Source organism: Temnothorax longispinosus, chromosome 3 (assembly GCF_030848805.1).
Source record: "Temnothorax longispinosus isolate EJ_2023e chromosome 3, Tlon_JGU_v1, whole genome shotgun sequence".
NCBI classification, from domain to species: domain Eukaryota; kingdom Metazoa; phylum Arthropoda; class Insecta; order Hymenoptera; family Formicidae; genus Temnothorax; species Temnothorax longispinosus.
The window spans coordinates 2,580,992-2,595,118 of record NC_092360.1 but is presented as its reverse complement, the minus strand read 5'-3'; the positions used below and the strand labels follow the sequence as shown (position 1 = coordinate 2,595,118).

The window sequence follows — 14,127 nt, the reverse complement described above, 5'->3', positions numbered from 1 at the left end:
GTGCGACCGAGAAGACAATCGAATCTCTCGATTCTCGCCCGGTGGTGGCGGTGGTTCGACAAAGAGAGAGAGCACGTGAGGGGGTGGGTGAGGGGCGGGAGAGGGGGAGGGGTTGCCCGATCTCGCACAGTCGCGAATCTCATTCCGACTTCTGCGGCAGGACCACGTGGCCCCCGTCCGGAGTGACAGTCGGTGTTCGACAGTGAGTGCGTCAAGCCAAGTGTCTTTCCTCGCGGATTTGTTGATTCTCGCGAACGGATTGTGACTTGTGACGCCGCCTGCCTCCGCTTCGAGGAAATCTGCAGCTTCGGGAAAAACAAACGGCGAATGATCGAACGTGTCTCGCCCACGGTACCGGTGCGCTTTTCACCGAGGTGAGTGCCCGCGCGCGAGCATCTCGCGATTCCCTCCCTCGCTCTCCTCTCCTCGCTCCTCGGTCGTCGGTCCGTCGGATCCACGATCGCTACATATGTTACGCTGGTTACGCAGCGTCTCGTCGGCGTGGCGCGAGGGCGGCGGGAAAGAGGTGGAGGAGGAGAAAGACGAAAGCGTGGAGAGTGGAGAGAGCAGTTTTTGAACGATACGCGCCGACAATCGACACTCGCGTTAAATTGACAACGGTCGCTTTTTTTTTCCCCAGCTTCTTTTCCAGCCGCAGTCGCGTCCGCAGTTCTCCCAGTTCCCTCCAATCTCGTCTCTCGTCTCGTTCATTTTCTTTCCCTTCCAGTTCCAACGTTTGATTTCTGCCCGTTGCGGAAAGAGCAAGTAATGTTTGAAAAGAATTAATAATCTACGTCACCTACGACGTGACGCGCCTTATCGCGAGATATCACCGATGGATTGACGAAAAAAAAAATACGCGACCGAAAAATATCGTCGCTGACGGTATATCGATATTTTCTCACGAAAGTGGAAACGTCGTCGAGCGTGAGAAGCACGTTGGCAAGCCGATAGCTATCTTTTTGCGCTCTACGAATAGGAATACACTTCGGATTCGCTCGATGTTAATCGCGAGCGTTTCGTTTCCCAGTCTCCACTCCGTTAACGCGCCAATTTACTTATAATTATACCAGATTATACTTTACTTGCGTTATATAACGCGCGCGTCGCTAATATTTCGCGTCGATCGGTCGCTCGAGTGCGTTCGCGTGCGCGAAAAGTATCGACCCGTTCGTTTAAAGGATTTATCACTTTATCGATCTATCGATATATTGTTTGTTCAAAAATATGTCGTGTTATTTGTTGAAATTTTACAATATGCCAGAACGCATCGTGTTAATTATATTTAAACAAATATATCGAGTATCGTAAAGGATTATTCTTTTTGTTCTCAGCTCTCATTATTTTGTCCTCTCTGCTGTTAAGGTTTCTCTATATCAATCCTATAGAAATATAATTAACAAATTATATTTCTGTAGGATAATTTGGAAATTATATTTCTTATAGAAATGTAATCAACAAATTATCTAATCTCTATTAACTGATTGTATTAGAATGGATAAGTTATAATATTTGTTGTATAATAAATATAAATGAAATTTTTTTACTGCAAGCGAAAAGCGAGCGAGGAGCAACGGATCGCGGAAGTAGACAAACTAATTATCTTCAGCCAATGCAGAAATAACAAATTGCATTATTGAATGAACGAATCAATATGTTCCCTGCCCTGTCCAATAGAGAGCGAGACGTTACTGCAGACGCATTAATTCTGTATATTGATTCGGGCAAAAGCGAGTAAAGCCCGTATCAAACCGCGGATTAGGATTGAGATTGGATTGAAATTTAATCAATTAGAATAGTGAAAACTAATCTCAAGTTTACTAGTAAACTTTGCTGTAATACTCTAATTGGTTAAATTTCAATCCAATTTCAATCTCAATCTCAATCTGTAATCTGGTACTACAGGCTTAAGGAGGAACGGGATTTGCGGGGGTTGCGGAAGTACGTGACTTGCGTGGCGCGTATTTGTAAACAAATGAATGTTTTTACGCGACATTATTTACGGTCGCCTTATGGTATCGGGGATACCCTCCCCGTGTCGGCGAAGCAAACGCTGGCATAATATCGCAGAATATCCTTGAAATAGAATGTGGCCCCCGATCGATTATTTTATTTCGATAAAGGTCGCGGTTCTCCTTCATTTCGCGCCTTTCACTTCATTTCGACTGTCCTTTCGACACCCGAAGTCGAGCGGAGATTATTCCGCGTTCTCGGCTTTAATTTACCTTTCGTAAACTCGGCGATGTCGAAACCGCCGAGCGCGTTACGATCGATTTACGTAATGAGGCTCCCAAACTGAAATATTCTGTGTTTGCATTACAAACTCGAAAAGTTCTACGTCACGAGAAGGAGATCGCGAGTCTGGATTTTCTTTTGTGAAATATGAACGAAATAAGGAACGTCCAGAATAAGTCAAATTAGAGACCTTCAAACTAAGTCAAACGAATGCAAACGAATTCGACCGGATCGATGTTTGTTTGTAAAGTAACTTCGCTTCTATGCTAGTTAGCTAAAAGTCTTTATTTTAAAAATCAGGGATTATTTTGTGCGAAATTATTTGAATCTCTTATTACAACAATGGATTCGTTGCGTTTCGTGATTACTTACATGATTTTTTAATTTACCATGTTTAGGAACTTTAACTAAATATTATTTTACAATTTTATGCTTTTTTTTTTTTTTTTTTTTTTTAAGTTCTATAAAGAATGCGTCAAAACAGACAATTCTTTATCTAATTCTTTATTGTTTGTCCTATAAAATGATAACTTATCACCGTTATTTTAACTTGCGATTTCTTATTTATACATTCATCAAAAATTGGGTAATTTAATATACGTACGCTTTTTTATACGTCCGTTTATTTGTATACGTCTCTTGGATTTTTTTGTACATCTCGAGAGAGCAAATTCGAGATTCACGTTCGGAATTCACACGCACAATCCCTTTAAAAGCTTTTTACGTAATTCTGCTAATCATTCTAAAGTTCGCCGCGAAATTACGGTCTCGTATCCGGCTTCCGCGGTTACCGCAAGGACGAAGTACACCTACACGCGGAGTTAACAACTGTATACGGCACGCTTAATGCACCCGACAATTGTGCGAATGACTTCGAGCACTTGCGTGTTCGAGCTCCTTGCTGTTGTGACTATATCCGCGAAAAACGTGCGCTTCAAATTCGTGCGCAATTTATTGTATTTATTTATTTATTATATAGATTTATTATTTCTAATGCAGATTATTTACTATCTGTAATTTATTAAAATTTATTTTTTTTCTTCTTATGTACAGAAAAATTTAATTAGAAATAGATCTATGTGAATTTAATTCATACACAAAAACAGATAACAAAAAATTTAATTAATTTAACTTAATTTAATTATAATAATTTAATTTTTTATCGGAGAACTCTTTACGCCCACTTACGCATTTTTCTAAATCTTGTAATTTTTGAAAAAGTCTTTTATTTTTAGATAAATTTAGATAAAGTAAAATTTTACGGGCGAGAATGAATTTGAGATTCGTCCGGAATTCCCAGACAATGTTGCGCTCTCTAAAAATCTTTACCAGGAACTGGTTCAGATAGACAACTGACCTAGGTTCAGCGCACGGTAGCGCCTCCGTTCAATCGATATGTCCTCGACCTCGGCCAACACCACCTTTTCCTGTTTGCCGAAGGATCATTTATATTACTACGACGGGGGTTTGGAAGAATTTGCTTTCTGAGATAAGCACGCCGATGCATCATTGACTCTGACACTGTTTTCTTACGAGCTAGATATGACCTTAGGAAAGATTAAACAAAACTTTGAGAGATAACAACGTCGTGATTGCGGACAAATAAATATATTTATTCCACAAATTCCGACTGAAAAAAAGAACTGAAGATTGCTTGTTAGATCATTTCAATCTATATTCGCACAAGTGCGTACAGAATACAGAATGTACATATTAACAGTAATAAAGTAAAATATTAATTATATCTTGCGTTAATCCCGGACGAATCATTTCACGTGCATTTTACCATTGCGATCTTTCGTTTCAAGATTTCGTTTTACGCATTTTTCTCGAGATCTTAGATGTTCAAATTCTGAATTCCTCGGGCAATAAACAGCTATGTTTTCTCCTCGCATCATCAGGTGATAGTCGTCACGGCGCCGAGATAAGCCGGGATGGACAGAATGGCTCGTTACGACAACGAAGAATCTTCTCCGCATCAGTCCTTGCAGCTGGTGCAATCAACTCACCCGGGTCAATCAACTCACGCCACCGCGACCATCATCCCGACGTCCCCCGTGACGCCGATCCTGGCAACGTGTGCCGTCACCGCGACCGACAAGGTCACTGCCACAACCACCAATTCTACCCACGTGTCAGATGCCGGATCAGCTGGTAGCCCTAGTAAGTAGGATGGAAAATCCTGCGCAGAGATTACGTCTGCATTAATTGGCGACCGACGCTATTATTAGACTTACATCTTGCTCCAAACAACTGGAGGATTATAATAGATTTGAGATAGAGCTCTGAATATTTTGTTTGTTTCACGTAATCTGGATTGACAAATGCATCCTAAATTCAATATTTTTGCTTTACCGTGGTGTTTTATTCGCGCGGTTTGCAAAATCGTCCGAAAAAGTAATTGTTTCGAGTATCACTCTCTACTGTCCAATGTCACTTTCAATCAATTCAATTTCAAAGTTTTATTTTTGTTTTTCCTAAATGTCACTTTTGTAAACTGATTTTATCGTTGTTTTGTCTTTCCTTGATGTTCCTCTCCGTTTGTCAACCGTCGTAACTCGTGTTATGGAAATCTGTTTTTAGATTTTGTTAGATTTACTTAGAAATTGTGTCATTCGTCATTTATTTTCTATAACTTTAAAATTCTAACGAATTTAGGCAATTGAGGCTCACACAGCTCACACATAATCTATCCCGAAAAAATTTATATTTCTACGTGCTCGAACTGCGATTGCGATTAAGAATTTACCATCAAGAGAAAATACGATCAAGGCATATAAATATAAAATCTTTTTCTAAAATTTAAAAACTTTAGAACTCAAGATTTCACAATATTAGTTAAAGGGAGCTTTCCAGCAAGCGACACAAGTCGATACAAACATCGTTCTATCTTTCTTTTTTGGCAATGAGTAGTAACAAAGATAAAACGATACTTGTGTCGATTTGTGTCGTTTGCTGGAAAGCTCCCAAAATCGGCGATATCAAAACTTATTAAACGTTGCTGAAACCTCAATCGCGAATATCGCAAAGTTTAGAAGACGAAATCAATGCGTATAATTTCCATTTCATTGCTGAAAGTGGTTTAATCGACATTCGTTGAAAGAAGATCCCAGAAGATTCCTAATTACGAAAGAAGATTGTCTTCAAAAGATTATATCGATTTTTTAAAGAAGCTTTTAAAGAAATAAGTACTAGATTACCCTCGAATCTCTGATCTTTAAAAGCGAATGCGCGATGCACAGACCTTTCTCTATAGCCCGCTCTCGATCATGATTCCATCTCCCGCTACTCAATTATTAACCGGAATGTACTATGAGCAGCTACTACCTCGCCGCCGTCTTCGTTGGACTCCCGTATACCGAGGCCGTCGCCGTCGGCTCTGCGTCGCGCCGCGAGCTTGCGCTTGCGCGGCGAACGACTACTACCACATCATCCGCGACCCACCACCGCCGCCGTCGCAGCCAGCACGGCCCTGGTCGGCCACCAACACCATCCCCGTCGTCACAACCACCTCCTGCAGTCGCCGCAGCAGCATCAACATCCGGATCATCGTATCTTCCCGGTCATCACGGAGAATGGAACCGACTCGCCGCGACAACGATCCTTCGTGAGTAACTCGCTGACACGTCTAGCTCCTACTTAGAAGGAATTGTCTCCCAAGTCCGGAGGGAATCGTCAACGTCGCTACGCACTACGTAGACGAGTTTGCTCCGAGTTAAGTTTCAAGTATCGACTGCCGCACGGCTGCTCGACGAGGAGCTTCTTCGGCGGCGATTACGATCTCTTATCGTATCGCGCGAGGAAGCAAAAACTAAAGAGACACGCAAACGGTAGCTCCGCAATCCCGGGATTGCATTAAAGATTGAACGGTTTAAAACTGAAGAGCACTACCGGGATTGCTCCGCGCGCTTTGCTCGTTACACCGGTGTTAGCATAGAATATTCTGTACGAATGCTCGATATATTCGTTCTTTTATATTTCCTTTATATTCTTTCACGCAACGACAAGCGTATTAAGATCATTAAAGTGCGATTTGTTACCGCTCATGTTCTAAGATCCACTAAAGTCCTCGGCAAGAACTATAGAAGAAATTTATCTCTGACTTTTATGTGTGGCGTGTATCAGAATCTTGATATGGAGACCTTTACCTTTATTTTGTGCTAACCGTAACTTCGGGACGACGCTCGAAGTTCCGTTGATTAACGGGCGATTCGCACGTTGAGCCTGTAGTCGGCCTGTCCGCCTTTGCGTGACCGGGTAGATATACCCTAGATGAGTGTCATTATTCCAAGTGTAGTAAATATAAGAAATCGTCCAACAGGTAGGCAACTCGTTATAAATCCACCCACGTATCGATTTCCACGAGCCATTGTACATAAGCCGTGCCTTTAGGTTTTTTTTTCTAATCCTTCTTAGAACTTGGAAATTTTCAAGATAATTGAGAAATAGTTAACGTGTTAACGAAATAGTTATTTTTTTCTAATATTCCCTTAAAGACTTGAGAATTTTAGAGATAATCGAGAAACGTTAACAAGATAGTTAGTTATTATTCTTTCTAATCTGCTTAAGGACTTAGGAATTTTGGAGATAATTGAGAAGCGTTAACGAAAGAGTTAGCTGTTCTTTTTTTCTAATCTGCTTAAGAACCTAGAAATTTTGGAGATTATCGAGAAGCATTAACGAAATAGCTATTTTTTTTTTAAATTCCCTTAAAGAACTAAAAATTTTGGATAACTAAGAAGCGTTAACAGAAGAGTTAACTATCGTTTTTTCTATAACATTGCTAAGAACCTAGGAAAAATGTTAACAAAACAATAACGTTAATAATAATAAGTAAAACAGAACCGTTATATAACCAATTAGAATTAGAGAATATGCCATTTACGGTCCAGGCTGGATCTTTTTGGTAGCCTATATAATAATAATGTTGTGTGAATTTTGTATACTTTTTCCAAACTCATTGTCAGTAACCTACGCGCCGATCTTTTATCAGTCTTAAAACATAGCTCTTTGTTAGAACAGTAAATCCACATACTTAAATCGATAATCGATTTAATTTTTGATGCTAATAAGCATCCTTATTAAATCACTGTAAAGAATGTATTGCGAAAAATCAGCGCGCAGAAAAAGTATAAATTCATTACGATATTATTATTAGACTACCAAGCCTGGACCGTAAATGGCCTTTTCTCTAATTTATTGTTAACAAATGGCTATTTTTTTAAGTCAGCTAAGGACTTAAAAATTTTGAAAGTAATCGAGAAAAGTTAACGAAATAATTAGTTACGTTTTTCTACTCCACTTAAGCAATTTTGGAGGTAATTCGAAAAATGTTAACGAAACATTTAGTTATAACGAATTAAATTAAACCCAGCACGAGGCAACGAGCACAGACTCACGCAATGCAAAAATATTTCTTACATATTTCTAATATCTTCTAATTGAACTTAATTTAAACTGGTACTACTTAATTTTGGAAATAGCATTTATATGCTTTTTAGAAGCTTTCTTTACTTGTTTAGTAACTATCGTAAAATTCGAATTACATTCGATTTAACGTAAACTTATATTAAGTTACATATTTTAGGTCTTTAAAAACGCTACTTAAAAAAAATTCTATTACCGTACTTCAAGCAATTACTGATTTAGCTGAACGATTATATTTCTATCAACGCGGTATCTTTAAATCTCCTGAAAGTTTCGAAGCTATTCCCATACTTCAAACAATCATTAATTTAACGCTGTGTGATTGTATCTATAAAATTAACATCACCATATACGCATTGTATATTGTCTATTCTATTCGTATCTGTTTTAATGAGTCGCGCTGACGGATGTTGCTTAAGGAATAATGTACCGTAGAGTCTCTCACTGACACCGGTGAGGCCGCGGCCAGGTCACGCGGCCTCTGGGAGATCGACGACAGCGGGAGTCAACGATGACAGCGATGCCGAGAGCGTCAAGAGTTACAGCAGCGCTTGCAGCACAGCGAGCGCCTGCGAGCATGCCTCCTTCGCGTTGAACGGCACCACCTGGTCCGGTCGGTCGCGAAAATATGTCGTGCACTGCTCGAATTATGTCGGCGACAACGAACAATACCTTACGCCTACTCAGAGAGCGGCTAAACAAGTTCGAAAATTTCAGGTAATTAATTCCTATTACCCTGGTGGAAAAATGTCTCAGAGTTTTTATATTATTAAACAGAATTTCTATAAAAATTTCAAGGCTTTCTTAGAATTTTAAGATTTTTTATATGAATTGGAACATTTTTCAGAAAAACAGACAAAATAATATTGAAATATTTTTCCCGCTAATACATTTCTTTGTAGAAATCTAAATATATTGTAAACTATATAAGAAATTCTCTTAAGAAATTTTTTAGAAAATATGAGAAATTTTCTCACCAGGGTGTGTAAGAACTGTAGATCTTATTCGTTACTCATTCCGCTCTTAAATTTTTCTTTATTAGCCTTGTAAATTAAGCGCAATATACAAAATATACTCTATCTCTTGAATTGAAAATATCATTCGTGACTCAGTCTCTTGAGAAGTCTAAATTTCATAATTGATTAACAATCATTTAATCTGGAATTGGTGATGAGATAACGAGACTCAAATAGTTTACCCGTATACTTAATTAATATAATTTTATTTTTTCTTTGTCAAAATTATGTGGCTGTTAATATCTCTCTCGGTTATATCTAGGCTCTGTTGAAGGAGGCGCGCAAGGAGATCGATGAGAAGGATCGGGAGATCTTGCGTTTGACGAAGGAGGTCGTAGAGTTGAGGTTGTACAAGGCTTCTCTGAACAGTCCAGATGAGCGAACGGATAGCAGCGACGCTCTCACCGTGCGCGAGAACAATCCCTTTTCGCCGGAATCGCCAAGCAAGGATCTTCCTGATGAAGGCGCCGCGGAGAAACCCGTCACCAGTCCGGAAACGCCGGAAAAGCGCGTGCACACGGATCTCCCCTCGTCATTAGCTGATTCTGGACACTTCGAAGACGGTTCCGTCCATTCGAAAGACTCCGTGTGTCTCCCTGAGTCACAGCCGGAGATTACTGTCAGCACGACAACGTGTGCTAATACGGTATCCGACGATATTGTTCCTGATACGAATCCTGTGACGCCAACGAGCGAAGAACGAGATGAAGAGAGACGTCGATTAGTTAGTCATTACGAAGGTAGAATCGAGGATATGCATAGGCGGCATGTTGATGAGTTGCAGGAGCTTAAACAGAAGCACAATGACAAGGTCAGTAAAGACTTTCGTTCGACTGATCATAACTTTTTCCTTCTTCATTCTTCTAAAAAATAAAAAACTATGATTTTTTACATTGGTAATATATTTGTAGGTGGAAAGCTTGTTGAATCAATTATCTGAGGTTAATACTCGTTACTGCGAAATGCGCCCGGCTATGGACATTGCCGAAGCTCGCGCGCGTGAATTAGAATTGGAATTAGAGGCTGTGAAGACTGAGCTTAATGACCAGAAGACGCTTTTGAGTGAGCAGGAAGAAAGAAATAAGCAAATGTACCTGAAAATGTATGCCAAAGGTCAAGAAGCGGCGCGCATCGAACAAGCCGATCAGGTATGATAGATATATCGAAGATAAAACGTAAGGATGGAAAACGTAAGCAAGATCGACAATGGTAAGAGTACTTTTCATAAAATTACAGATATTCGTGCAGGCGCATCAATCACCGCCTAAAGTCACCGTTGCAGAGTTGCTTCAACAGCTAACTGTCACGCAAGCTGAGTTAGAGAATATTAAGGTGAGATGTGATTTATTTATAATTTACGATTCTATAAGTCCTACGTTGACAAATATGGCAATACAGCGACGTAGCAGATTGACTGAAAATTTTATTCGTCTTTTGCAAGATGAGAGGAATTTTCAATTGCTATTAATATATCTCAAATAGAATTTTTGTTATGATTTTTAAGCGTTTCAAACACTAGTTATTATATGCCACAGTCTTTTTCAGCGAATTCATCATTTTTGTTGTCATCAACGAGCTTTCATAATATTAGATTGCATTGCGATATTTGCACAAATGAGTCTCTTATTAGTTCGACATTTGCATTCTTATTTTCCTTGCTTAATCATTAGTGTGTCTTATTCTTTTTAGATGCATTCTACCTAAAGTATAGGTATACCAAAATTCGTAAAATAACTGATTTTCTCACGATTGAGAGAGAGGGAGAGAGCAAGATTTGTGCTAGCGATTAATTATGCTAACATAATAACACATCTAATAAAGTGAATCTCAAAAGCGCGTTTTTTTTTTACGTAATCCAATCAGCTTTTTTATTTGTTTCGCAGACATTGTTTATTTATTTCTCACATTTATCATATTATTTATTACACTTGTTAGGCGTGTACATCACATTTCGAGCATCCTCGTAGTTCACAATACTCTTGTACTAACGATGTGCCACTTTTTTTGGTCGCCGCTCACACTCCAGGACACAAGCTACTCGCCTGAACCTCACATTTCAGCCGAACGTAGCCAAAGTTTATTAAGCGCTCAGGAGGCTGTTTCTCTCTGGGTCCTTGGCACACGTAAGGTCTGTATCTTAACTCGGCTGCGACGTGATGACGCAATTCTCATCCACTTTTTATCGCCCTTAAAGTAGCAGTTGTTCGCATATTCGATGCACCGGTATTCTATCAATGTTTTACTGCATCAAGAGCTGATATTCTGACATAAATGTAATGTTTGCTGTGGTTTCCTCTTATAAATTCCGAAATTAGATGAATGTATTTAATTGGAGATCTTTTTTGTGACTTATCTGAATAACTTGTTATTTTGTAACTTAGTAATTCCGTGTTATCTCAGAGTAATCGTCACTCATCCGTAAGTGAAAGGAGTGACGTTAACTTTGGGGAGAACTTTTGTTGAGAACTTGCCGACATAAGTTGTCGGCAGGGCGATCAGTTCTTGAATAGATAAGGGCGTGTGGAAAAGAACACGATTGCGCTCCTCGTATCTTTCTTTCCTTTACATTCGCGTTAGTGAATGCTTGCTGCAACAATTGCATGCGGACTCAATGAAGCACAAACGTAGATGGTTTATACTTCTATACGTTGCTCTTAGATCGGGCGATGTTATCCAGTGCACTTGGAAGAAACAGCCTCTTATTATCTTCGGGCAATGTAAGTTTTGCACGTGCTTACAGGCAATGCACGCTTTCACCATATTTTCACCATAGTGCATACAAAACGTGTATACTATATTTTTGAATTCAGATAGATCGATTTAATTCTACTTGATATTAATGCGTAAAAATGTAATATTGTGTTATGTCTTGATACGAAATTGGCATATACAAATAATTTTCAATTGTACATGTATGCTGTTAATCATTAAAAACTTATATCTATATTATTATGTTGAATCTTATACATTATATGTCTGAATTCAAATCTGATGAAACATTATATGTACAAACAATTATACAACACTTTCCAGTTGTACACTTTTTTAATGTCACAAAACTTTGTTCTTTAACAAGTGCGCTATTCTGTTTTGATCAGGCAATGTATAGGCGTATTGTAGAGACGAGAAGCAGCCAGGGTACTCTCGACCCAGAAATTACCCTGCAGTTCCTAAAGTCGGCGATCTACTATTTCTTAACTGATAAGGAGAATCATCACGGTCACTTAAATGCTATTGAAAGTATCTTAGGTTTCACGGATGCGGAAAGGCACAATATCGATAGATACTATCGATCAGCGAGAAAATAATATTTTCTAAAAATTTTCAATATAAAAAAGTTATATCATTATTGACGGCTGGTGTTACATTATGCGATTTAATACCCGAATTTTTAAATGCGTTTAGGTCTTTGGTATCTTTTAAAAATCAACATTTTTATGTGTGTTCAAAAAATTTGTTTTAAACTTGATAGATATATCGAAAATATATATTATAAAAGCAACATGCTTCTCTTGCAAAAATTGCTAGCTAATCCATAAAATATATATGGCGTATAGTTTGTAAACAGCTAGCAATTTTAGGAGATTGCTTTTACTTGTATATTTAAAGTTCTGGGATTTAACAGCATAAATTATATACAGCTTAAACTGAATTTGTTTATGACTGTATATATCATCAATGCTCTGCGATGGCCATGTATTACAAATTAATATCACGCGTATCGCATGACTTGTATGCTCTAAATTAGTAGATATATAAATATCCTAGTTACATTCGAAAAAAAGATATATTGTCTAGTTATTGCAAATCATATTTCACTTCGTCAATGATTATTATGCATGCGTTGCATCATAATAAAATATTCTAAAATTGAGCAAGAAATATATGATATATATAACAAATTGCTAAGGAAAATTCTAAGTCGAGAATTTATCTATTATCTTTACGTAATTATTTGAAATGCATGCCCATCTTTATACGAGTAAAACTTGAATATATATCTTTCTCGTTATCACGTGGGGATTCCCACAGACATAGATAAATAAATTTATTTATATATTTGTTATAAATGAAATATATATCTATATACACATACATACATATAATATATATGTATATGTATGTATGTACAATATTCAGGATAAAAAGATCAGAGTTTTTGTCCGTCTTTCAAACTTTTAAATATGTACAAGAAAATGATTTTGAGGTAAATGGTCACAATGGAAAAGAATCATTTAATTGTATATATGTATAGTAACTCTGAATCATCCTGTATATATTATCTATATCAAAGTCTGCTGACATGGCGTCCAGATAAGGTAATAATATGGAGACTGAAGGATATATCTTGCCTTTTTATCTGCTCGTAGCTTCAAGTTAAGTAGGTCGTGAAGAGTTATACAAGTGCAACTATTAGTGGATATCAAAATGAGCACACTTCCTATATGTCTTATAAATATAATTATTCATTTTTTTACGGGATATTTTCATGTATTTAAATTAGAACCAAAGAGTAGTGAGGCAGTTAATTATTGTGAATGAATATTTGATTATAATCAAGTTTAATGCTTGGCACCAACCAGCACCAACTATCGGATTAAAGTTACCTTTTGTTATCAAAGCTCTGAACTCTTGTTCAGCAATAAGAATATTGTAAAATTAGATGTAAGTAATTTTCTTTTTGCCTTTTTTCTTTTTAAATCTTAATGTTGTGATCTGAAAGTTTATGTTAATAGTGTTATATTATATGATTTAAAATCGCAATATGAATGGAAACGATAATTTCTTTAGCACTAAGATTTTTGTAATTTCGAATGAAATTAGTCTGAAAAGTGTACGTCGAAGGTGCCAATAAGTACGAACGTTCATAGCACATACAGATCGTTTCTTGAAGCAACATTCTTCTAATAAATGTTTTATAAATCAAGAAACAAAAATATATATTGACAGTAATACTGTATCAAAACGTCCAATGTCCAAGGAAAGAATATAGTTTCATATAATATGTAAGTGCGATCACACATTTCTCTAACTCCGAAGTGGAAAATAATGTTTATTTTATAATGAAGTTCCTTTTATGTGGGTGTTATAATGCTAGGCCTAAGTAAGATCGATTATAGCTAATAAAATGTCATTCCATCGAAAATAATGACAAAAAATGCTAGAGATAAGCATTTGACACTTTTTAAATAGAATATTGTCCAATTTTGTCTCTGATACAGTGTTTTCCGCGAATTTAATAATTACGTACAATAACAAATTCACGTTTTACTTGATCCTTATTTTTATATGCATCTTGGTGAGGAACATTCTGTCTCATTAATTTATCCACATACTCGTCAGTGTTTTGATTGTATTATGCAATAGAAAAAAAATTTAAATAAAAATTCCAAAGCTTTATATTAAGTCTTTTTCTTATTCCAAAGCTTCGCGGAGTGTCATAAATATA

At 37.4% G+C, this 14,127-nt stretch overlaps 1 protein-coding gene across 4 annotated transcripts; it reads left to right on the top strand.

Moving 5' to 3' along the window:
- The first annotated feature begins 144 nt into the window (after positions 1-144).
- Positions 145-14,078, top strand: Qtc (GRIP domain-containing protein quick-to-court). 4 transcript variants are annotated; one of them, XM_071774656.1, is made up of 10 exons: positions 145-374; positions 4,137-4,398; positions 5,556-5,842; positions 8,098-8,379; positions 8,941-9,489; positions 9,590-9,826; positions 9,915-10,010; positions 10,705-10,806; positions 11,337-11,395; positions 11,777-12,027. In XM_071774656.1, exons 2-10 carry the CDS (start codon positions 4,170-4,172, stop codon positions 11,796-11,798), a joined length of 1,863 nt encoding a protein of 620 aa, XP_071630757.1. In that variant the 5' UTR covers positions 145-374; positions 4,137-4,169; the 3' UTR covers positions 11,799-12,027. The 4 variants fall into 4 exon arrangements, with proteins under 4 accessions (XP_071630757.1, XP_071630758.1, XP_071630755.1 ...); XM_071774654.1 differs by lacking the exon at positions 11,337-11,395 and having other exon boundaries at positions 147-374; positions 11,777-14,078; XM_071774657.1 differs by lacking the exons at positions 10,705-10,806; positions 11,337-11,395; positions 11,777-12,027 and adding an exon at positions 10,368-10,698 and having other exon boundaries at positions 146-374.
- The last annotated feature ends 49 nt before the right edge of the window (positions 14,079-14,127 follow it).

Coding starts and splice junctions, on each gene's coding strand:
- Qtc (XM_071774654.1), top strand. CDS start 4,170: ATGGACAGAATGGCTCGTTACGACAACGAAGAATCTTCTCCGCATCAG. Junction 9,490..9,589: donor AACAGAAGCACAATGACAAG/GTCAGTAAAGAC, acceptor ATATATTTGTAG/GTGGAAAGCTTGTTGAATCA. Junction 10,011..10,704: donor CTGAGTTAGAGAATATTAAG/GTGAGATGTGAT, acceptor CTCACACTCCAG/GACACAAGCTACTCGCCTGA.